Source organism: Cydia splendana, chromosome 24 (genome assembly GCF_910591565.1).
Source record: "Cydia splendana chromosome 24, ilCydSple1.2, whole genome shotgun sequence".
Classification (NCBI taxonomy): domain Eukaryota; kingdom Metazoa; phylum Arthropoda; class Insecta; order Lepidoptera; family Tortricidae; genus Cydia; species Cydia splendana.
The window spans coordinates 3,286,869-3,312,995 of record NC_085983.1 but is presented as its reverse complement, the minus strand read 5'-3'; the positions used below and the strand labels follow the sequence as shown (position 1 = coordinate 3,312,995).

The following is a 26,127-nucleotide window of genomic DNA, read 5'->3' as shown; positions in this document are numbered from 1 at the left end:
CTACCGCGATATAATTTCATTGTTTTTACTTAATTCCGACGTTTCAGCGTATAAGACGTGGTAATAAATGGCACTATGTTTAAACCCGCGAGTTCGAATCACGTTCGAGACAGTGATTCTATTTATTTCTGAAACTGCACTGTATCATTATGACATTGACTGATCTCCAAAATTTTGTAAATAACTCCATGGTTTTTTGAAGTCGCCATCAATATCGAAGAGGCCAAGCGCTTAAAAATAACTAAACACACGTCTATTATCAAGGTACAGCCAGCAGCAGAAGTTGCTAAGCGGGCCAGGTGTTCAAAATGATCTTGACACGACTTTATTGTTAAGAGAATAAGAGCGTGTCAAGGTAATTTTGAACACCTCGCCCGCTTAGCAACTTCTGCTGCTGACTGTACTGTGCATTCCAATAGCTGTACCAGACGGCCGTACAGTCACCTGCAATAGTATAAGTATTACACAACGAAGGCCGCAAAAATATCTGACGATCTTATTTGTAGAGCCATAAGCACAGAATACCTACTTAATAGTACTACCGTACAGAAAGGACACTTCCTACAAAACCGAAGTTTGACAGGTAACCAGGGACGAATCATGATATCCCTTTCTAACTTACGGCACTATCCCTTTCGGCTATTTAGGGTTGTCAAAATTCAAGTAATTGTCTTATCTGTGGTCGTGCACGCAAAGGGACGTCAAGTTGTGTCAACCCTAATAATTGCTCGGAGCAATGCTGAGCCGAACGGAGCCGAGTTTGCCCGAAGTCGGAAGTGTCTCCCCACTGCCATAAGAGCGTGTCACATATTTTTGCGGCCTTCGGAGAGGAACATTATTGCTGGTGACTGAAGCCTATCGCAGCCTTGGTCCGATCAACATGTCTCTGTCTCGCTTTCACTTATAGCTGCGTCCTAAACGGACGTAAGATGGACCACCTTCCACTCGATCGAACACCTTACACGGCGGGAAAAAATTTAAGAAATTTGAATCTTATGTAATATTATTTTAAGTTCAAATTTCTTCAATAAAATGTCTCGAATTATCAACTTCTTCCCGCCGTGTACGGGGACAGGACTAAGGTCGCGGTCCGGTACGCCCGTGTGTTGCACCTTTTAGATATTTTTAGCACCGTGGCCAATATTGATGGATGTCAACATGGTCAAATTTAAATAATTAGATTATTTATACTTGGTCAAGCAGATCTTGTCAGTAGAAAAAGGCGGCAAATTTGAAAAATGTAGGCGCGAAGGGATATCGTCTCATAGAAAATTTGAATTTCGCGCCTTTTTTTACTGACAAGATTTGCTTGACCATCTATAGTTAGACAAAATCCAAAATTGTAGACTAGATCTGACAGATTGGTATTTATTATTGGAATTAGATGTTTTTTATTTACCCATTTTAGTTTTTAAGTGTATGTGATCTATTTCTATATGATATTTTATACATATCTTAAATTTGAGATCAGTTTACTGTACTGATAAATATATGTTAATTATATTTTTTGTTTTTTAATCTATCCTTCATTTAATAATAATCTGAGAGACCGAGCTTTGCTCGGAAAACATATAAAAATTAAAAAAATGCGCGTTTATAGCAAATTTCATCGAAATCGTTAGAGCCGTTTCCGAGATAAAGATAATTTAAGATAAAGGTATAATTGACATTGCAAGCGGCAGCTGCTCTGCAATGTTGAAATGGACCTTCCTTCCCTCCCTTTTTGGGGGGGTAGCCTAAAGTTCATTTATAATATGTCTTGTTCTTCTTAATCACATCACACATCTTGTTAATCACATCTTGTTAATCACAAATAGGTTACCAGCCGGATTCATTAGGAAAGAAAAACACATTTTACCAATACAATTTATTAACTACACACACTTGTAGAGACGCTGCAATCAAAATGGCGGCTATTCAAGATGGCGGTAGTGCCTCATGTGGAGGAGCACCCAGGCGGGGACGATCTGCCAGCCGACCACCATGGTGCCGGCCAGGATGAACATCTCCTGTAATAAGAGATAAAAGTTTAAACCAAAAAGAACAGCACTGCCGGTGTATTCCCAATGTCCCATTTGTCGCCCACGTGACCGCCGCCATTCATCAGGCGGGGACATATAGGAATAGGTACATCGCATAGAGATGCACCGGATATTCGGTTACGATCCGGTATCCGGCTGTTATTTTATCCGGCCGAACATTGCTTGATTTCGGATTGAAGAAACAGTCGCGGTCATAATCGTACTCGTTTATTATTTTAAAACAATTTAATCATTCGCATCAGGGATGTTGCGGATGCAGATTTTTTGAAATCCTCGGATGCGGATTCGGATATTTAAACCCTCACATCCGCGGATGCGGATGTCAAGATATGATACTTAAAAAACGTCAAATATTACGTTTTTAGCATTTTTTATTTAAAAAAAACGAAACGTTTAGTATTTGAGCAAGAATATAGGTGCGTTTTATTTAATAAACAGTAACTTGGCCACTTTTCGGGATCTAGACGACTTCGTTATATATAATGACGAAATTACCTAGCACTTACGCCGCTGGCGCCGCCGCTAATACGTTCCTGTTACCGACTCGGTCGACATCCGCATCATGCGGATGCTCCGCATCGATTTTATGCGGATGCGGATGTTGAAAATAATGCGGATGTTCCGCGGATGCGGATGCGAATATTCGCAACATCACTGATTCGCATGCGCACTCATTTCGTACCTAGAAATAATGAGTCCGAGCGAACGTTCACTACGATACAAGTCAAAACCTGCACATTGCGCACCTGAAAAACCGAAAAATAGGTATAGTTCCGCCGGCCGAATATTCGGCCGATGGTCAGTCCGAACGTCCGGTATCCGGCCAAACAACTATCCATTGCATCTCTAACATCGCATTACCTCACTCGGACACGCACAGTATTCTTTGAATGAATAATGTAATGTAACGCACACTTATCGGCATCGCAAAGCCAAGCTAAGCGAAGTGTTGACAATGCGCAGTATCGAATGCACCCGTTCGTTGTAAATATTCCTTCTTTAGTGCGGACTGCTAATGGTAGAAGAGCCGACCGCGAAATTTCGAACCGACTTGATACCACGATGAATTTTTCACACCGGAAGTTGCAGTCTTTTTTGTACTTTCGGCAAGTTCCACCGTGGCAGACTATCAAATTAGAACTTAGCATTAGAAATGCAACTAGGGTTGCCAGATGGTCGGGATTTGGCGGGATTCTCCCGATTTTTAGCATGTGTTCCCGATTCCCGACAAAGTGAAAATTGTCCCGAAAAACAGCTTCACGTTATAAAACAATAATTTCAAGTTCCGAACTGTCGTCGAGCGAGCGAGCGACCCGCGTTGATAATACATATATGTAGATAATGAGAAGACATTTTTTTTGTATGTTCAAGATCTCAAATAATTTATACTATTTTTATTTAAAAACGTCTATGGACAGAGCAGCTGACGTAGTGCCAATAATGTAAAATATCATTGTATTTAATACTTTAATTTGAATGTTTTTGTTCCCGACTTAAGTCCCTGTAGCCGCCGTGCAGGTCAGGATCTCGACGACTCAAATAAAAAGCTTCGATTTGGTTGCGTTCGCAACAGTCCCAAAATCTCGAAAAATTGATATTTTTTCCCGATAATAGCGTCTTTCGATCTGGCAACCCTAAATGCAACGGATAGTTGGCCGGATACCGGATATTCGGCCTGATCATCGGCTGAATATCTGGTATCCGGCCGCCGAATATTCGGCTCGCGACACTATACCTACATTTCGGTTTTTCAGGTGCGCATTGTGCAGGCTTTGATTTGTTTCGTAGTGAAAGTTCGCGTGGACTCATTTCTAGGTTATGTCATCATTATGATCGTGACGGTTTCTTAAATACAATTTGTTGACTCCAAAATCAAGCAAAATTACTATCCGGTATCCGGCCGGATATTAAAAAGAGGGGGGTAGGCCGGATACCGGATAGTAACCGGATATCCGGTGCACATCTACTTAGCATCACAATTACTTGTATTCCCTGATAAATATGACCTCGGTCTGTTTAAAGCTAGAGTGAATAGGCTATTACTGAACCGGTGAGTTCCATCTTAGGCACTGTCTTCACTCTCCATCAGGTGTGACTAGGGTAGTGATGTGCCGAGAGTAAAATACCATTACCGGTATTTTACCATTTGGGAATATTACCAGTAAATTACCATTCTTCCCGGTAATATTCCCAAAAGCGGGTAATATACTCGTACTTGAACGCTTACGTTATGAATTAATTAATTTAATTTAAGACATTCAAAGTTCGTCAATTACGGAGGTTTTTCTGTCAATAAATAAAATAAATAAAATAAATAAAATAAATAAAATAAATAAAATAAATAAAATAAATAAAATAAATAAAATAAATAAAATAAATAAAATAAATAAAATAAATAAAATAAATAAAATAAATAAAATAAATAAAATAAATAAAATAAATAAAATAAATAAAATAAATAAAATAAATAAAATAAATAAAATAAATAAAATAAATAAAATAAATAATATAAATAAAATAAATAAAATAAATAAAATAAATAAAATAAATAAAATAAATAAAATAAATAAAATAAATAAAATAAATAAAATAAATAAAATAAATAAAATAAATAAAATAAATAAAATAAATAAAATAAATAAAATAAATAAAATAAATAAAATAAATAAAATAAATAAAATAAATAAAATAAATAAAATAAATAAAATAAATAAAATAAATAAAATAAATAAAATAAATAAAATAAATAAAATAAATAAAATAAATAAAATAAATAAAATAAATAAACAAAGTAAACAAAGTAAATAAAATAAATCAAATAAATCAAATACTCATAAAAATGTGATGATTATTATCAAATCAATGTGATTTTTACATTTTCGTTTTAGTTTTACTAAAATTCTAGTATTATTAATTGAGTGGTTTTGACTGGAACTGGTTTTGACTATGCCCACTTGCCCAGACAAGGGGAATACTTCCTAGTAATATTGGTAAAATACCGAGTAACATTGGGAAAATTACCAGTAGTATTGGGAATTTACTAGAAAAGTAAACCTATGTTGATTTTTTGCACTTCGTATGATGCATTTGTTGACAAGTAATGATTTAATGTAAACCAACTTATGTTGACATTTACTTAATTTGAATATTACCGTAAATTACTGATTCTGGGGAATTTTACCGGTAACATTACTGGGAATTTTCCCACCTTGGGTATTTTACCGGTAACGGCACATCACTAGACTAGGGCAAATCGCTCGTGGTTTCCTACACGCCGCTGTCATGCAAGCAAGCGCGATGTCAACCAGCCGTAGCCGTGCTAGGCTGTTCGATCGAAATCGATATTTATAAACCTCAGAGGATACCTATCTAATTAAAATAAAATTCACGTCAAATTGTAAAAACATTCGGAGCGCTCACAATCACATAGTTAGACCAAGAAAAGTCTGCAACGATTTTGATAGCACATGCAGTGCAAGTGTTATTTTATACGTCATAATTTCATAGAAGTTTGAATTTTAATATAACATGCACTGTGCTATCAAAATCGACGCAGACATTGTCTTGGTCTAACTCTGTCTACTTACGGGCTTCCTTCACACTGTCGGGCTCGGGTCTCGCCTGGGCTCAGAATCCTTTTTTTAAGGTTTTGTACCCAAAGGGTAAAAACGGGACCCTATTACTAAGACTCCACTGTCCGTCCGTCAGTCACCAGGCTAGGCTAGACAGTTGAAATTTTCACAGATGATGTATTTCTGTTGCCGCTATAACAACAAATACTAAAAAGTACGGAACCCTCGTTGGGTGAGTCCGACTCGCACTTGACCGGTGTTTTACTCTGCCCCACTTCACGCCAATATCCCGAGGGCGGACAGGTATAGAAGGCAGTGGCGGATTTACAGTGTTGGCCGCCCTAGGCCCCAGGCCTTGTAGTAACTACTAGCCGCCCCTTTCTCAGCGCGCATCATATAGACTGCCGCCACACCTCGGACACTGGCGAACAAATGTATGAAACAAACGCGTTCCTACGCACACAGTCTAAGCTCGTGTAGGTGAACGCGTACCATGCTTGTGTGAGTGAGATAAGAGGTGCTAGGGTTTCCACCATCTTGTTGTCAAGTTCGATGACCTCAATGACTCAAAACTCATTGCGCGAATTAGGAAGAAATAAGAATCGTATTATGTTGTAAGGTGGGTATCTAAGCTCGATTTATATATACAATACGAGTAGTTTCCTATTTTGAATCAGTATAAACGAAGTATAACAAAATTTTTGTAAGGAAATTCAGGCCACCACAATATTACGTAACTTGAAAACATGATTTTTTGTTCATATAGATATTGTGTTGTTTTCAGTGTGATCTGATAGGTTTTGTAAATATTTGAATATTTTACGTGGCCTCCGCTCTGCGCACCGCGTCGTCGCGTCCTTGCCAGCCGGTAACTGAGAGGTAACCGAGAGCGGGTGGGCGGCACTTTCAACGGGAGGCAGGGAGTGTCCATACTGTACGTTAGTACTATTTATTATACTGTGCTGCCGCCCTACGCCCGGGCCTACTGTGCTTTAGGGTAAATCCGCCACTGATAGAAGGCCTACCGCGACGTTCGACGTGTTGGCTCCCTGTCACACTTACCTACGTACGAATGAGCAAGTTCGAACAGTGGCAACATGTCGAACGTGGTTCTCGGTAGGCCCTTAGGCTTCGTCACTCCAGCGGTATCTGGGACGCCGGGAGAGGATCGAGCTGTGAGAAATGCGTATGTGGGACACCCAGTGCACCCATAAGACAAATACTATTTCCAGTATTTATTATTTAACTTTTATAAGAAAAACATGGTACAACGTTCAAGTGGATTTCTATCAGGAGAACAGACTTGCCCATTCTATGTTCGTTCGATGAAAACTAACCTTTGCGCGATGAAACTCGGCGCTAGAGCCATCTAGCGAACGGGTTGCAAACTAAGTGCCATAAAACTGAATAACTAACGCTTGTGCCATGTAATTCGATGCTAGTGCCATCTAGTGTTCACATGGGTAGACTTTATTGAAGGCGGTGTTACAACTTTATTAAATTATTACACAAACTAAAATTTCAATACCGGCATATGAAAGGTTAACCACCTTAGCTGATACGATACGATATGATACGAGCAGATACGAGTATCATAGTAGTCTCGACTCGACTTGTATCTATTCTCATATCCACTATTGATTTACAATCCTGCACCAAACTGTCTCTGTTTAGCCCAGTGGTGGGCAAACTTTCTTCATGAGGTGCCAAAAAACTTGAAGGAATTTCAGAGGAGGGCCAGATTTATGTACAGCAAAAATGTATTTTTATTATATTGCTGGCCATATTGTACATTTTTTTAAATGACCGGCGGCGGGCCAGATAAATCCTTTCGCGGGCCGCACCTGGCCCGCGGGCCGTACTTTGCCCACCACTGGTTTAGCCCAATGGTTGACTGGTAGAGAATGCCTTAAGGCGTTAAGCCCGGCATTTGTACTCTTTTTGTGTAAATTTGTGCAATAAAGTTTAAATAAATAAATAATATGTATCTGATGGTAACTGGACAGTAGGGCTTCCAATACCGGGATCCCGGGATCCCGAAATACCGGGATCCCGTCTATTTATACGCATTTTTCAATACCGGTATTGTTTAATGCAATACCGGGATCCCGGTATTTTAAAAAACAAGGAAAATGGGCCGATTATAACGTTTAAAATCCATTAAAATGATTAATTCAGTTGTATCGAGAAGATTACTTGCCCATTTAATTAAAGAAGATCATTTAATTGAAACAAAATCTGTGCGTATGCGTTAGATAAATATTTGGTGATGAATTCTGATGTTCAGGATATGATATTAATATTAATTCGTTCTTAAAATTATATTAAAAAGTAGAAAGAAATGAGCAAGAAATTGTAGTATGGCAAACGAATTTTTGGTGGCAAATTTGAATATAGTTGGCTGGTTTATTAGGTTGAAGGTTGAACTAAAAATGTGACTGGTGAAGTCAACAGATAAAATTATTGCCATCCTGGAGGGTGAAATTATAATTATTGCAGTTAGCGATTACTGTTTAATATCCTAAGCTAAGGACATACATATAAGTATCTGCTGAAACAAGAGTTCAAGTAGCGTCCATCATTATATATTATATACTATGAGTATGTATGAAATATGTAGTAGTATATTAATTATTTATATTCTAGTATTTTTATTTGTGTATTCTATATGTAGTTTATCAGAATTATTAGTTGTTCAGTTGTTTTCCATCGTTCTAATAAATTCCTCTGTTCTCCTTGCACCATTTTTACATGTCTCTGTTTGACCCGATGGTTGACTGGTAGAGAATGCCATTAGGCATTAAGTCCGCCATTTGTACATTATTTCTATGTTCTGTGCAATTAAGTTTAAATAAATAAATAATATCTGGTGTTACAGTGAGCCTTTTTTTAATAAAACTCAAAAATTTTAAGCGATTCATAGTCAATACCGGGATCCCGGTATTTATTAAGATAGTTTCGGTATTAATACCGGTATTGAAAAAAGTCCGGTATTTGGAAGCCCTACTGGACAGCCCTCATAGCCCTTGCAATGAAGGTTACACATATGTATGTATATATAAGACTTGGGGTCTCTACAATAGGTTTAACCTTTTCGACGCCGTGTCAAACACAAAAGCCGTCACTCGGACGCCACGTCACCGAAGTGTCAAAACTGAAATTGAACTTTATATAACTATACACGTAGGTCTATGTTGCTCTGTGGTCTGTGACCGATTAATCCTTGGCGATGGAGGACCTGCGGTGCGGATATATCGGTCATTGGCGTCCAAAAGGTTAAGGATATTTATCAAGGATATAACATTTACACAAGGAAAATAAAACCCACACTTCTAACGCATAAATTACTTTACTTATACTCTAAACATTCAATAAACTTATTCCTGTGAACGGTAGTTCTTGATGTTGACAAGCACCCAGGCGGGGATGGCGCACCAGCCCACCACCATGGCGCTGGAGAGGATTAGCAGCTCCTGGAAGACAAGTTGGTTTTAGTCTGTGGATGGTCAGACATGTTTTTATTTTGTTTAGTTTTTTTTCAGATTTTGTTTATTTTGAGCAATTTTATGACACAAATGACCACCTTTTAACATCTTATTGTATTTAATTCAGATGCAGAATTTTTAGGACTTTAACGAGTCTGTGTTGAATCATGTATTTTCAACAGCCTCAACAGCATTTAATGTTTATAGAGTTAGACCAAGAAAAGTCTGCAGTGATTTTGATAGTCCACACAGTGCAAGTGTTATTTTAAACATCAACTTTTATGAAATTATGCCATATACATAACACTTGCACTGCATGGGCTATCAAAATCGCTGAAGATCTTCTTGGTCTAACTCTAAGTATTGCCAGCAATGACAATATGCTACTAGTTTTGCAAATAATTTAAATTTTTGAGATTATACCATTTCCAAAATTACTCCTACATTTTGTTACTTATTTTGGTACCTACATTGACTAACTATTATACTAGTTAACACCATTCTGAACTTAAATAATTAAACAAATAAAATATGTGGCCTCAGACAGTCTTAAAATCTGAACAAAAACTTAAACAAAATAAAAATATACAAACAAAACTGGGGTAAAAACACATGCAGGTCTCTATACTCTTTACATAAGGTCTCACAAGGAATCATTAAGTAAAATAGCAAGACATGTTCGTATGTTTCCGTGAAAAAACGATGGTAAATAATTATGGACTACATCTGTAAATAAATAATTCTTTTGCTCAGAGAAACAGCCACTCATTACAACTTTTCTGTAGTTTAATTGATTTGTTTGTGGGCCTGTTAGTGTTCAAAAGGTTGGAGTTCTAATCTCACTCTAAAAGTTGAATTAACCCTTTTATTTCAGTGGTTGTTTCATGTAGACCCTACATGACTATAGTCTGTGCGGAAAGAGAAGAGTCGTGAAATGTAGGGGAGCCCATAAATTCTATGACTCTTCTCTTTCCGCACAGACCCTATTATTAATACAATACTAAATTAAAAATGCATCTTCTTCTTCCTCACATTATCCCGGCATTTTAACACGGCCCTAGTTTTTACGAAAGCCATCTGCCATCTGACCTTACAACCCAGAGGGGAAACTAGGTCTTATTGAGATTAGTCTGGTTTCCTCACAATGTTTTCCTTCACCGAAAAGCAACTGGTAAATATCAAATGATATTTCATACATAAGGTTTCAGCTAAACTAATCATAATTGATTTGTAACAAATTGTGACTTAAAAATTAAACGGGAATAAAACCTTGTATGAAGGAGGTATAAAACCTTGCATGAAATTGATATAAACTCAGAAGGGGTAAAAAATCTTGCATGAAAGGGGTATAAAATCTTGCATGAAAGGGGTATAAAATCTTGCATGAAAGGGGTATAAAATCTTGCATGAAAGAGGTATAAAATCTTGCATGAAAAAGGTATAAAATCTTGCATGAAAGGGGATACAAAACCATTCATTGGGGGTATAATAAAAGAAACTTGCCTCTTGACTTCTAATCCCAAGTCAGAATAAAATAACTATCACCGTTTCAAGAAATATACCTTTAACTGATACAATTAAATTAGTTTATTCATACTGAAATTGAGATGAAGACAATCACCAATATGTGATTTTCACTGCATGGTAGCCCACCAAGATTGAACTCAAATAGGAAAAAAATATTAGTCATTACTCTCATTAGCAATACTTAATTAGTATCAGTAATTTCTTAGTCTTGCAGATGAAAAAAAAAAATTAAAATGAATTATAATTCCTTTATTTTCTACAACATAACTGATAAACGTTATCTATACAATAAAATAATTACCTAGTAAATATTTAGTGCCCCTAGCAATATTCTAGAAAGGTACTTTAATTCACATAAATGTAACAATAGGATTGTCCTCCTCTTTTTATCTTTGACACAGACCAGACTATATAATATAACCTAAGTTTCCTTATAATTACGTAATGTAAAAAAACTTCTCCACGCTAATTTTACTCCTTTCATTAGCCACTAATTAAAAGTAATTACTGCTAATTACAACTAAGACTAGCTGTGAAGCTTTTTAACCAAATAAGCAACCAAAATTTACGTAAAACTGTCGAGATACTTTGTACTTACAGCGTTCGTAACCTTTTCCCTGGCGGGTGTGACGATCAGGGTCATGTTCCTCTTCTGGACGATGTTCTTGGCGATTTGAGCATTGCTCCTCAGCAGGGTCCTGGTTGCAGCCAGCATTTTGATTTATTAGAATATTTCACTTCACAAAGTACTCCACAGCAAGTGCGCAAGAAATATCGACTTGGGGATACCATATGAAAAAAATAGCTGTCTTTGGATGCTCGAAAATGCTGGACGAAATTTCTTACGGGCTGGATTTAATGCCGGACTGCGTTTAAAAATAATCGGAGGTTTTTTCTTTGCCTTAAACAGCGCCGTTGCTGCGCATTGTGCTTTTTTTTTAATTTTTAAACACACTTGTCAAACAATTTGTTTAGGAGTGCGGCTTAGCCGAATTTCTTCAAGTTTCTCGTAATTTACCGAGAATTTCACGTTTTAAACAAGTGTAAAACATGGCTGTAAGTATTTCTATTACTATAAAGTGTGTAATTAGTTATTCATGTGTTCTTTACACCATTTTATTGTGCTAACGTACAGTTTTAGGTTATCTTTTAAAAAACCTTTAATAAATCGTAATGCTACGTAAAGATCCAATGATATATATGAGAATATGTCTTATTTCAGTCTCTAGCAGCAGCGCAAGTGCAGGAAGTGCGCTCCATAACGCGCATAGAGCGTATAGGGGCACACTCGCATATCCGAGGATTGGGTCTGGATGATTCTCTGGAGCCCCGCGCCGTGTCACAGGGCATGGTGGGCCAAAAGACCGCAAGGAAGGCTGCGGGCGTCGTGCTTCAGATGATTCGAGAAGGTATTGAACTGCAGTTGCTATGACAACAGGTTGCATGTTAATTGATTTAAAGTGTAAGATATACCCAGTAATACCATAAACTTGCTCAACTTTGCCCATTATACTGAGGATTGGCAATATTGAGGAACTCTACGGTGTTCTCTTTTTTTAATGAATGACTTAATATGACTATACCCAGGGGCGTATTTACCCTAGGGCCATCCGGGCCATGGCCCGGGGCGCCAACCTCCAAGGGCGGCATATGCCATCCCCCAGGGGCGGCATGCCGGCCCTGGCGGATTGCATTTTGTTTTTCTTCCTTAACTTCTGGGGCGACGAAACGTATTGGCCCTGGGCGCCAAATTTCAAAATACGCCCCTGACTATACCTATGTCTATAAAGTTGGATTTGAATAGGTACTCATTACATGCTAAATTACTAATCACTTCTTTTTAACGATACCTTTTACTGAGCATTATATCCCTTCATGAGCTACAATTTGGCCTAAGGAATTATAGTTGGTCAAACCAATTTGTCAGTAAGAACCAGGAAAACTATACTCATCCTTTTCTTTTGGGTGCTAGTACTAGTGTAAGACAAAGATAGTATGATTCTCTCTCTGTCTATGATTGAAACGAGACAGTCCTTTGACAAACTATAGTATCCATATCAAAATTTTAAGTTGACAGGAACTAGTGATGGTCACTGTATGCTTAATTTGTCTGAAATAAACGTTTACATTACATTAATTAAAAAAGCAAGACTTATTTTTTTTAACAAGAATTAATGATCATCATTGAGTCAATTGGTCCTGTAACTGTATTTTAAAATATTTTTCTCACAATAGGCAAAATAGCCGGACGAGCTGTGCTATTGGCTGGACAGCCTGGCACTGGCAAGACAGCCATCGCCATGGGCCTGGCGCAGGCGCTGGGGCCTGATACACCCTTCACAAGCATGGCAGGTGAGATATCTTAAAAACAGGCATAAGATTTATTTAAGTAATATTTTAATTGCAATAATACAGTCAGCAGCAGAAGTAGCTAAGCAGGCAGGCGTTCAAAAAAATCTGGACAAGCCATTATTTTATTAAGATAGTGTACATTATTTACTTAAGGAGTTGAAGTGAGGGGGAAGAGCAAGGATCGCTAAATACGTAAATGAAGACTGCCCACAGAAAAAAGTAATGTTCAGATCATTTTAAACACATTACACCCTTTGTACCTACACTTCTACTGATGTTAAGAAATAAGAAGTCTTGCCTTTTCTTCAAAAATATCTCTTTAAATGTAATTTTTTTTTTTCAGGATCTGAGATCTATTCCCTAGAAATGAGCAAAACAGAAGCTCTGACACAAGCCATCAGGAAGTCTATTGGCATCAGAATCAAGTAAGTAATATTTATAAAGCCCACACTCTTCTTTTATAGCAACAATTTCACAGTCAGTCTTTAAGAATGCAAGTCTTTTTGAATTACAGTCCAAATATACTTCAAAAAGTATAGAATAGAGGTTATTACCTCTAGTTACCCACAAATACCTATAAACTTGCAGAGACGAATGCAATATTAATTTTTCAAAATTAAAATTACAATGGAATGGGAGTCCCTTTTATTGGCTTTAATAACAATAGGTTTTCTTGGCGTCCAAAAGAATAGTAAAACTTGGCAAGAGTTTTTCTATGTTATACTCAAAAGTAGAGATGCCACGAATATTCGGCAACTATTCGGTATTCGGCCTATTCGGCTACTTTGCCGGATATTCGGTATTCGTCCGAATGTTCCCTACTATTCGGCCGAATACCGAATATCTATTGCACATACCTAAAAAGAAAAAATACTTAATATCAATAACCAATACCCAGGTGTATTTAATATTTAAAATGTATTCTTGCCATTCTTGGCAAGTTGTTAAACACAAAGACCTTGTTTTGAGCATTTGTTGATTACAAAATATTTTATTTTTATCATAGGTCTGATTTGATTGACTCTAACTACATTGCTAAGTTTGTCTGTTTTTAGGGTTCCGTACCCAAAGGGTAAAACGGGACCCTATTACTAAGACTTCGCTGTCCGTCCGTCCGTCCGTCCGTCCGTCCGTCCGTCCGTCTGTCACCAGGCTGTATCTCACGAACCGTGATAGCTAGACAGTTGAAATTTTCACAGATGATGTATTTCTGTTGCCGCTATAACAACAAATACTAAAAACAGAATAAAATAAAGATTTAAATGGGGCTCCCATACAACAAACGTGATTTTTGACCAAAGTTAAGCAACGTCGGGAGTGGTCAGTACTTGGATGGGTGACCGTTTTCTTTTTGCTTTTTTTTTTTGTTTTTTTTTATATGGTACGGAACCCTTCGTGCGCGAGTCCGACTCGCACTTGCCCGATTTTTTTATTATAGCTTTATTTGCTCAGTGCTTTACATTATTTTATGTTAGGTTGGTTGCACTGATCCCTGCTGGGTGAAAGCCTACCCTTTACCCTTCCATTTCTCTCTGTTTTTTGCTGTTTCCATCCAGTTCCAGCTAGTTGTATGATGTTGTCTGCCCATCGTAGTTTGTCTGTTAACCGCTCTTATTTCAACCAGGGAGGAGTCAGAAATCATCGAAGGTGAAGTGGTGGAGGTGGTGGTGGACCGCTCGGCCGGCGGCGCGGCTCGCGTCGGGCGCCTCACGCTCAAGACCACGGACATGGAGACCAACTACGACATGGGCGCCAAGATGATCGACTCCATGCTAAAAGAGAAGGTACTTGAAACTGTTAACCACTTAATTCAACCAGGGAGGAGTCAGAAATCATCGAGGGTGAAGTAGTGGAGGTGGTGGTAGACCGCTCGGCCGGCGGCGCGGCTCGCGTCGGGCGCCTCACGCTCAAGACCACGGACATGGAGACCAACTACGACATGGGGGCCAAGATGATCGACTCCATGCTAAAAGAGAAGGTACATGGAAACTGTTCACCATCTTTTGTAATTACTCACAATTATCGGAACACGCGTCTTGTCAAGGTCAAGATTGTGTGTTCAGATATTTTCAACATCTTGTCCGCTTCGACTGATTACATCTAAAGTCGCACATAAAAGAAAGAAAGAAAGAAAAAAAGAAAGAAAATACATTTATTTATGACAAACAAACACAGATGACAAAAACATGTTGACAAATATACAAAGTATAACATTTAGAGCAAAATGCCATAAAAGGGTCACAACTCAGCATGTAGCTGGCAAAGCCAGCGCTGTTCTTCCATTTTGACCCAGGCGTACGCCGTTCGGCGACGAGGCGGCTATGCTTTAATTAACTAAACTAATTAAAAACTAGAACTATAACTATACCTAAAACATAAAATTAAAACTAAACTATTTATACACTGCAAGACTGCAACATTGCGGCAACAAAAAGGTACAAGCTAGCAAATATAATCATTCTTACTTTAAAACAGAAAAATTATTTTGACAGCATACACTATAACACTTAGGGCTACTTGCACCATCCCACTAACCTGGGGTTAACCGGTTAAACTTGGGAGTTAACAGTACAATTTGACAATGGGTTAACGGTTTAACCGCTTAACCCCAGGTCAGTGGGATGGTGCAAGTGGCGCTTATAAACATACTACAGCGTGATCTACTTGAACTCTCAAAAATATATATTAATATTTTTTACTATTTGTATTAGTGTAGTAGTAGTTCTCTTTGTATAGTTCTTATCACTACACCTTATAAAACAAAGTCCCCCGCCGCGTCTGTCTGTTTATGTGTTTGTATGTTCGCGATAAACTCAAAAACTACTGAACGGATTTTCATGCGGTTTTCACCTATCAATAGAGTGATTCTTGAGGAAAGTTTAGGTGCATAATTTATTAACCCGTGCGAAGCAGGGCGGGTCGCTAGTTTTATAAATATGTCATGCTGTTCAGCTACATAACCCCTCTATTTCAGGTACAAGCGGGAGACGTGATCACCATAGATAAGGCTACGGGCAAGATCAACAAGCTCGGACGCAGCTTCGCACGCGCCAGAGACTACGATGCCACAGGTTTATATATATTTAATAAACTTTAGCTTTACAAGCTATTGGGCTTAGATCAACCTTGACTTTAAATATCCTGGTCACGGTACCAAGTGTAAATAAAATACATTTCTTTTTTACAATTGCTCATAGTTATAGCACAGTGTAAAAAGTAACAGTGGACCGACGCCTTTGATGTTTGCGTAAATGCCGACACCGCACACGAACACAGTAGGGTTGTCACAGACTATTATACAACTTCTTAGTGACAAAGAACATTTCAAATAAGACACGCTAGCCCTGTAAGTAGTACCGAGTCACTACCAACGGCGATGTATGCAGCTCGGGTGCGCGCGACCCACCCCTAACCCCTCGCACCCCGCACGATTGCCCTGTCTAGACCGCTTCGTCGAATGACTATTGTTTTATAGGCTGTGGTTGGTCTTAGCAAAATCTTAAATAGCACTTAAAGTGGTATCGTCTTGGGTCGTCCCATTCGTTTTTCGTCAAGTTCTTAAATTAGTCCTATTCTGGTTTCGTCACCCATTCTACATTCGTCACAATCGTCGGTGACTTTCAATGTAGAAATTGTAGAATGCGTGACGAAAGCAGAATAGGACTAATTTAAGAACTTGACGAAAAACGAATGGGACGACCCAAGACGATACCCTTAAAGTATGTATAATAGCACTTGTAACACTTGTTATTTTTATATGTCAGGCCAGCAAGCGCGTTTCGTGCAGTGCCCGGAAGGCGAGCTGCAGAAACGCAAGGAAGTTGTCCACACGGTGACCTTACACGAGGTTGACGTCATCAACTCCCGCACTCACGGATTCCTCGCACTTTTCTCCGGTAAGTGACAATCTTTGCCATTTTCATCTTGTTAACGCAAGGAAGTTGTCCACACAGTGACCTTACACGAAGTCGACGTCATTAACTCCCGCACTCACGGATTCCTCGCACTTTTCTCCGGTAAGTGACAATCTTTGATAATTTCATCTTGTTAACGCAAGGAAGTTGTCCACACAGTGACCTTACACGAGGTTGACGTCATCAACTCCCGCACTCACGGATTCCTCGCACTTTTCTCCGGTAAGTGACAATCTTTGATAATTTCATCTTGTTAACGCAAGGAAGTTGTCCACACAGTGACCTTACACGAGGTTGACGTCATCAACTCCCGCACTCACGGATTCCTCGCACTTTTCTCCGGTAAGTGACAATCTTTGATAATTTCATCTTGTTAACGCAAGGAAGTTGTCCACACAGTGACCTTACACGAAGTTGACGTCAGCTCCCGCACTCACGGATTCCTCGCACTTTTCTCCGGTAAGTGACAATCTTTGACATTTTCATCTTGTTAACGCAAGGAAGTTGTCCACACAGTGGCCTTACACGAGGTTGACGTCATCAACTCCCGCACTCACGGATTCCTCGCACTTTTCTCCGGTAAGTGACAGGCTTTGTCATTTTCATCTTGTTAACGCAAGGAAGTTGTCCACACAGTGACCTTACACGAAGTTGACGTCAGCTCCCGCACTCACGGATTCCTCGCACTTTTCTCCGGTAAGTGACAATCTTTGACATTTTCATCTTGTTAACGCAAGGAAGTTGTCCACACAGTGGCCTTACACGAGGTTGACGTCATCAACTCCCGCACTCACGGATTCCTCGTACTTTTCTCCGGTAAGTGATAATCTTTGACATTGTCATCTTGTTAACGCAAGGAAGTTGTCCACACAGTGACCTTACAGGAGGTTGACGTCATCAACTCCCGTACTCACGGATTCCTCGCACTTTTCTCCGGTAAGTACCAATATTTATCATTACAATGTTGCCCAACCTCGATATTTTTGATTATTTTTTTTTTCTGTACAGACTACATTATTGCGTCTGAGAGATAAGGGCAGATATAATAATCGACGGCTGTCTGTATCTCGGTAACGGTCAGATTTATTACATTAATATAAATTTGTTTGGCTTTACATTAGCTTGAGCAAAGGGAATAGAGTGTATAGAGACGGATTGTCAAAGTAAATTATGTAGCCACTGTAAATTTACTGCCATCTTTCGACAGAAGATAAAACTGTTGGAACGCCATTTGACTTTGATCCTTATTCTGTCTCAGATACGTGTTAACTTATTAAATATTAATATTAACGCCATCTACTCGACTATAGGCGTTAATATTAATATCTAACAAGTTAACACATAAGTTAACACATATCAGTGAAAGAATAATGATGAAAGTCAAATGGCGTTCTAACAGTTTTAATCTTCTGTCGAAAGATGGCAGTAAATGTACTGTAGCTACATAATTTACCATGACAGTAACTCTCTATTTCAAATTCTCTTTGGCTTGAGAATGTTGTTAGCTCATATTACCGAGTGCGTTCCGATCGTTCCGGTGCGTTCTCTAGGTATAGTCCTCAAATGGTGCAATACATTTTCTATACAACAAACAAAATAAGTAACTATAGAAGTGGCTACACCACTACGAAATTTAGATAATATTTGTTATAGGCGACACCGGCGAGATCAAATCTGAGATTCGCGAGCAGATCAACAGCAAAGTGGCAGAATGGCGCGAGGAGGGCAAGGCGGAGATGATACCCGGAGTCCTCTTCATTGACGAGGTAACTTGTTCGATTTTACATTAACACATTCATTGCCACCCAGCCAAACAAGACGTCCGCGCCAGGCCACAACAATTTCGTCATATAAAGCAGTAGTACCACGATCCCGACTATCGGGTCGTCCGGCCTGGGAGCGAAATCATAAAATACCCGATAGTCGGGTTTTCGGCACTGAATGTGTTAAGGTGCCCTAAGTTCAGAGTTCTGAAAAATCGTACAGCATTTTTAAAATAACAATACGGTTAACAAAAATTTAATTAGCAATCTTGAGGATTTTCTCTAAGGACTTTGTCTATTCGAATCCTGATTTTTTGATTTTATCCATAGAAAACAAAAGACCTGCGCCCTCGATTTCCATTCGTCTCGGTTTTGAGCAATCAATAAGTAACTACTCCTCACGTTTTTTGTCAAAGAACACTAGGTAACTGTTTGGAAGCTAATTTTGTATAAAATAAAGTCAACAAAGGTCCTGCAATAATCTGAAGATAAATACAGAACCGTTGCTTAAAGGTGTATTGTTTCCAGGCCCACATGTTGGACATCGAGTGCTTCTCGTTCCTAAACCGCGCCCTGGAGTCCGAAACAGCGCCCGTCGTCATAATGGCGACCAACCGCGGGATCACCCGCATCCGGGGCACCACTTACAAGAGCCCCCATGGAATACCGCTCGACCTGCTTGACAGGGCCATCATAGTGCCTACGCAGCCCTACGACCACAAAGATCTGAAGGAGATCCTTAACATCAGGTAAACACAAACACAGAAACAGCGCCCGTCGTTATAATGGCGACCAACCGCGGGATCACCAACATCCGGGGCACCACTTACAAGAGCCCCCATGGAATACCGCTCGACCTGCTTGACAGGGCCATCAGAGTACCTACGCAGCCCTACGACCACAAAGATCTGAAGGAGATCCTCAACATCAGGTAAGAACCCTTTGAACCAGGGCTCGGAACCGGTATTGAAATACCTGTTAATATCTTTCCCAAACCGTTATATTATTTCGTTCATTAAGAAACCGGTTAATTGATGAAACGCGAATTAAAAAAATACGTTCTCTCTCCTAACCGGTAAGAAGAGGGAACTGAATTTTATGGTTCGCAATTCCTTGCGATATAATACCGGTTACTCTTGGCTTTCGGAGACTCTCGGTTGAACTCGTTGTTTTACGCGAAAGAGATAGCATTACTTACTCGTTCTATCTCGCTTCGATATTTTCAATTTAACAGGTTAATTTTGTTCCATAAAAACGGAAGGCGAACGAATTTGGCATGAATCAGTATTTCAACAGTTCTTTAACCGGTAACCGCAAACGGAAACGTAATCATTTTCGTTCCTGAATGAATGAACGAAACCGGTTTGAAAAATAAAACGGTTTCCGAGCCCTCCTTTGAACGCCATGCCTACCGTGTGCGATGGCTTGTCGGCCAGTGCGCGCACTGTAAGCTTGGTGTTGAGCACTTCGCTTACCTATGTAAGCTACAAAAACAACATGTTTTGGCTACAAAAACAACATCTATCCCCCCTCTTTCTATTAAGAATTTGAATAGGGGGTATTACTGCAATGTTCTGTCGCCAGAGTGCAGCACTAAGCTAGCTATTAAACCATAGAGTAACTTATACATACTGTGCCTTAAACTGTTTTTTGACAAGTTTTTTTTTCTCGCTTACTCCCTGCAATTTTGCACAGGGTGAATTTGCCAATGTCGGTTTTGACAAGTTTTCACAGACAATTAAATATTACAATTATGACATTGATGCATCAAGGCGGTTTGTTAACAAGGGCCTACCGGGAAACGCGAAAATCTACATTTAGTTATCTGCCTCTTTATCACTCGAATATGCAAGAGTGATAGGATAACGGAACTTCGATTCTCTCGTTTCGCGGTAGACCCCCAGATTGTGACGGATAGTGGTAGTGGCTCCTCCTACGCAGAGTTTCGCGTAATATTCCCTAGTCAGTCATAAACCTGTCATTTCTACCCCAGATGCGAAGAAGAAGACTGTCAAATGTCAAGCGACGCTCTGACAGTGCTAGCTCGCCTCGCCACCGAGACTTCTCTCCGATACGCCATACAGCTCATCACCACGGCTTCGCTGGTCGCTAAAAGAAGGAAGGCTACTGAGGTACTGAAATAGTAGTTTATGTAACTGCTACATCCTTATTTAGCCATATTATTTAGTATGGAGACGGCCGCTATATGACGCCACCGCTATCCTAGGAAAACCGAGCTTTAAGCACAGAATAAATAATAGTACAGAAAGGAAACTTCCTACAAAACCGAAGTTTGACAGCGGTTCAGGGTCGAATCATACTGTCCCTTTCTAATCTATGGCACTATCCCTTTCGGTTATTTAGGGTTGTCAAAATTCAAGCCATTAATCTGTGGTCGTGCACGCAAAGGGACGTCAAGTTGTGTCAACCTTAATAACTGCTCGGAGCAATGCTGAGCCGAACGGCGCCGAGTTTGCCCGAATGGGGGAGTTTCGCACCCCTGGCTCTCTTAAACCTTACCTTAAGGTCATGCATTTATTTTAACAAATGCATGAAGTATGTTCGGAGTGTGCGGTCCGGTCCGTGCCCCGCGGGTCATATTTTAACCTAATTTTGTGGATATCAAATGTCTATATGGGACAAACCTAAAAAAAAAAAACTAAGAATATGCGACAAAGTTAAAGTATATGCCTATACGCGCTTCAAGCCTCGATTAGTTAGGGCTCATTTAGACGATGCGAGAACTCGCATGCGAGTTTCATTACATTGCGGGTTTTGATCGGTCGGTTGGATTGGACGTAACCAACAGTCCGCAATGTAACTAAAATCGCATGCGAGTTCGGGCGCCGTCTTAATCAGCCTTTAATAATCGTTGACTTAACACATTCATTGCCACTAAGTGCTACGGGTTACGCTCGTAGCTCGTAGCCACGGTTTCGCCGTATGGAGTGCGTAGTCGCTACGAACAGTGTACCCGACAGTCGGGTTCTTGGCGCTGAATGTGTTAAATAAATTAGACATAAAAGAATAAGGGGGTAAGTAATAAAGTTGTACTCTTAATTTATGTTAAGTCTGATTCACCAAACTTTGCTGGTAGTGACATTGTAATTGATGGAGGGTTCCTTTTTAGGGTTCCGTACCCAAGGGGTAAAACGGGACCCTATTACTAAGACTCCGCTGTCCGTCCGTCCGTCCGTCTGTCACCAGGCCGTATCTTACGAACCGTGATAGCTAGACAGTTGAAATATTCACAGGTGATGTATTTCTGTTGCCGCTGTAACAACAAATACTAAAAACAGAATAAAATAAAGATTTAAGTGGGGCTCCCATACAACAAACGTGATTTTTGACCGAAGTTAAGCAACGTCGGGCGGAGTCAGTACTTGGATGGGTGACCGTTTTTTTGCATTATGGTACGGAACCCTTCGTGCGCGAGTCCGACTCGCACTTGCCCGGTTTTTAATTTTTTGATGCAGGGGTTAATGCATTTCCGCATCTCACCCCCCGGGCTGGGGAAGGCCATTGGGGGGGTGGTATGTGGGACTCGCTCCTCCTGTAACATCCTCTGCTAGCCAGAGGGAGGGGAGGAGAATACCCACTAACGTCCCCTGCGGCGTCATCTTCTTTGCCGTAAGGAGAGCGTCATGGGATCGCTTGCGGCGTTCTATCCGTGACGCAAGGGATGGTGGGTTCCTTCTATAAATAAATATTATAGGACATTTTTTTTACACAAATTGACTAAGCCCCTCGGTAAGCTCAAGAGAGCTTGTGTTATGGGTACTCAGACAACGATAGATATAATATATAAATACTTAAATACATAGAAAACAACCATGACTCAGGAACAAATATCTGTATCATCATACAAATAAATGCCCTTACCAGGATTCGAACCCGGGACCATCGGCTTCATAGGCAGGGTCACTACCCAATAGACCAGACCGGTCGTCAATATCGTCCTTCTACATCGAGTGGTTTGACAATCCAAGGAAAAATGTATCTCCCAAGGCTCCCAATATTTATACACACGTCCAGGGATGGAGTAAACTCGGATTACGCGCATTTAGGACCAAATGAAAGTATTAAAACGTTTTCCAGCTTATTTAATTACACAAACGGGTCTACCGCGATATAATTTCATTGCTTTTACCTTAAATTCCGACGGTCCGTTGACATTTGCCGGGACGTCAGTCTTTCCGTGACCACAGCTGGTGCAACTCAGCTGAAACGTTACAGGTAAAAACAATGAAATGATATCGCAGTAGACCCGTTTGTGTAATTAAATATGTGTACAAAACGCGAGAGTTTAAAGTGTTAGATTTTCAGCTTGCTGAGAATTAATTCCTAGAAACGTTAATTTTGGAACTAAATTGGCCTAAATGAGATTTTAAATGAAATAATTGTTTTGCCAGGTGAGCATGGAAGATGTGATGAAGGTGTACTCCCTCTTCCTGGACGAGCACCGCTCGGAGCAGTTCCTCAAGGAGTACCAGGATGAGTTCATGTTCGATGACGGATCTGGTGGTGAGTGCACCTTATGTCATATAGTATAAGGTCCACTTTAGCGTGCAGTCTCTGCAGCACCGCTCGGAGCAGTTCCTCAAGGAATACCAGGATGAGTTCATGTTCGACGACGGATCTGGTGGTGAGTTTTAATTTTAGCTTAATGTACGATTCCTACCGATCCATTTTCTAGATTGATATTTTTGCCATTCGCAATTTTTTCCATTTTATTTTTTTCTCGATAGCTTCCTTTTCCGAAATCATATTTAACCATTCGCATATTTTCCCATTATCTTAATTTTCCAATAGCTTAATTTTATAATAGGTTTTCTAACCATTCGCATAATTTCCCACTATATTTAATTTGTTTACAATCACGGAAGACAGAAAATAGATAGGTGCGATGACGAGCGAAGCGAGGAGGAGTGTGTTAGGTGAACTGCGAGCAAAACAGTGCCGACTGCCAGAACCGACTTATTTTATTGTACGATATGGATTTACAAAAAGAAGTTATTTTTAGTTAGTGTCTCGTATATTATAATAAGAATACATATCCAAATTATGCGAATGGTTAGAAAACCTATTAGGAAAATAAGCTACTGGAAATAAAATTAATGGGAAAATATGCGAATGGTTAGAAATGCTTTCGGGAAAGGAAGCTATTGAGAAAAAATAAAATGGTGAAAATTACGAATGGCAAAAATCGCAATTTGGAAAAAACTATTTTCGAAAGAGACAGTACAGTGCACACTCGGCTGGAGTCGAACCGCGCCGGAGCGCAATTTTAATGTGCCTGTACATTATGTATAGTAGAAGCGTGTATAATGTAGTGTTTACATATGTACAGTCAACTGTAAAAATATGGGTGCACAAATCATCTCAAAAATATGTCCCATAGCTATTATGTCAGTGAATTAAGAACTATGGGACATATTTTTGAGGAAGTTGTCTACACCCATATTTTTACAGTTGACTGTACATAGTCCTATGTCTGATACATTGACCATGTTAAGGGTTAATAGTAGATTGTGTCACAAGGGAGCAAAATTACATATTTACGTTGGGGGCGTACGTTCCGTACGTGAACGAAGCGAAGGATTCTATAATAGTTTCCTCAGCGTAGTGAGGGATTCAAGTGTTAACGCCCAAGGTGGAAATAATTTTGCTATCATGCGACACGTACCGCTTTTCATATAGCCTATGAGGAAATGATTTTCATTATGCAAAAAAAATTGTGTCCCAGAACAGAAAAGTTGCACTTTGATCCCTCCTAGCAGGGAAGAAAAAACCCTTTTTCGAATAAGTCATCATCTTCCTCGCGTTGTCCCCGCATTTTTGCCACGGCTCATTGGAGCCTGAGGTCTGCTTGGCAAGTAATCCTAAGAATTGGCGTAGAAACTAGTTTTTACGAAAGCGACTGCCATCTGACCTTCCAACCCAGAGGGGAAACTAGACCTTATTGGGATTACTCCGGTTTCCTCACGATGTTTTCGTTCACCGAAAAGCGACTGGTGAATATCAAATGAATAAGTGATGTGATAAAAACTGTATTGCACGAATTTTCAACAACAATTTATTGTTCCAGATGGCCCACAGCAAGCAATGGAGGTATCTCAGTGAAATAGAATTGCGACCAAATATTTTAATATGACGATATAGGGCAGCCAATGTGCTAGTTTATGTTAATGATTTCCCATCTTTTAAACAAAAAGTAACATGATAACATAATAACATTTAATTTTTAGCACTAACGGGACGGGCCTTACGGGCACTAAAAATGGTACTAGTTCAGCGGTGTCACTCACGAATTCCAGCCAATCGTGCAGTCTAACGCAACTAGTTGCGACCAATAGCGCGCGTGATGCGAACTCATCAACCAAATGCGTTGTAGCGGTGTCACACCGCTGTACTGGCCACTGTCATGCCTCATTATTATTCCCCGTAAAGCCAGTTCCAGATATTTATGTCAATGATTTTTAGATTTTGCAAACATCATCAAACGCATTATATTTTTTGGAAGTCCAAAAAATTCCTTATTTCACCGAAGCTCTGTATTGCCTTGTCCACGGTAAGAGTAATGCGTGACACTATTATATTGCGTGTACGTTTTATTCATCATGCAAATTCGCTGGCCCAATATTACAGGGTTCTATGTTACATTTTCAAGATAGTTGAAATTCGACTTAATGTAATTATGACAATGTTCAAATTGCAATTCGATAAAAGTGAAACATAGAACCCTGTAATATTGGGCCAGCGAATTGTTAAGCTCTAGACATATTGTGACTTTAATTGCATCATTGATAGAACAATGCAATTATCGTGATTCGCGTTACTTTTTTTGGAGCTACCTATACTCTGTATCTTTAGGTATTTAAATAAAAGTAAACAAATAATTTGTAAATTTTCGGGTAGTTATAACATTTATTGGTTAACCAACCAAATATAAAACCGCCTGGATCAGTCACTGAACGACCTGACTTTAACCTACATTATTTGATCGTGTAATGTTTTCATCTTCCCCCAACTGGCTTAAGGAGCCATTTGAGGGTAGATTTTTTTTACTTTTATTTAAATACCTAAAGATACAGAGCATAGACTTTTGCAGATTATTCTTGTCAGAGGACAACTACTGAGTACGATTTTTTTTTTTTAGTTCCCAAGAAGTTTGGTTTAAGTTAGATTTAAGTTATTATTAACGCCATATTTTTAATAAATGGTAAAATGAAAGTTGTTTTATTTATTTCACCCCCACGAGACATTGAAATGAAATTACGTTTATCTAATATTTTTTTTAATTAGTGTTATTGTAGACAGACACGCAGTGTTGTGAATAACGCTTATTTAGGCTTAAAACCTTTTGAACGCCACAGACGGCTATTGACGTCAATGCAAAATCGTGACAACGACGCCAAAGACGGCATTTGACGTCGATCTACTGAAAAACACCCCACTCTTAGGGTGGCATT

The 26,127-nt window shown here is 39.4% G+C and overlaps 1 protein-coding gene and 1 long non-coding RNA gene across 3 annotated transcripts; one reads left to right on the top strand and one right to left on the bottom strand.

The window, feature by feature from the left end:
• Positions 1–1,852: 1,852 nt before the first annotated feature.
• Positions 1,853–11,364, bottom strand: LOC134802287 (uncharacterized). The gene is made up of 2 exons (XR_010145832.1): positions 11,225–11,364; positions 1,853–2,009 (listed from the first exon to the last, which is right to left on the bottom strand). It is a non-coding gene; the product is annotated as an uncharacterized LOC134802287 (long non-coding RNA).
• Positions 11,365–11,559: 195 nt separating this feature from the next.
• LOC134802382 (ruvB-like 2) lies at positions 11,560–25,882 on the top strand. Of its 2 annotated transcripts, none has more exons than XM_063775019.1 (12): positions 11,560–11,682; positions 11,849–12,035; positions 12,862–12,978; positions 13,322–13,403; positions 14,603–14,762; positions 15,953–16,049; positions 16,743–16,874; positions 18,546–18,658; positions 19,184–19,404; positions 20,649–20,787; positions 23,068–23,179; positions 24,744–25,882. In XM_063775019.1, the coding sequence occupies exons 1-12, from the start codon at positions 11,677–11,679 to the stop codon at positions 24,776–24,778; spliced, it is 1,401 nt and encodes a 466-aa protein (XP_063631089.1). In that variant the 5' UTR covers positions 11,560–11,676; the 3' UTR covers positions 24,779–25,882. The 2 variants fall into 2 exon arrangements, with proteins under 2 accessions (XP_063631089.1, XP_063631088.1); XM_063775018.1 differs by lacking the exon at positions 14,603–14,762 and adding an exon at positions 14,797–14,956 and having other exon boundaries at positions 11,561–11,682; positions 24,744–25,327.
• The last annotated feature ends 245 nt before the right edge of the window (positions 25,883–26,127 follow it).

What these genes read in the sequence shown, in the direction of transcription:
- LOC134802382 (XM_063775019.1), top strand. An exon ending in AAGGAGATCCTTAACATCAG is followed by an intron (nt 19,405 to 20,648) that starts GTAAACACAAAC and finishes TTTCTACCCCAG; the next exon opens with ATGCGAAGAAGAAGACTGTC. An exon ending in GTTCGATGACGGATCTGGTG is followed by an intron (nt 23,180 to 24,743) that starts GTGAGTGCACCT and finishes TTATTGTTCCAG; the next exon opens with ATGGCCCACAGCAAGCAATG.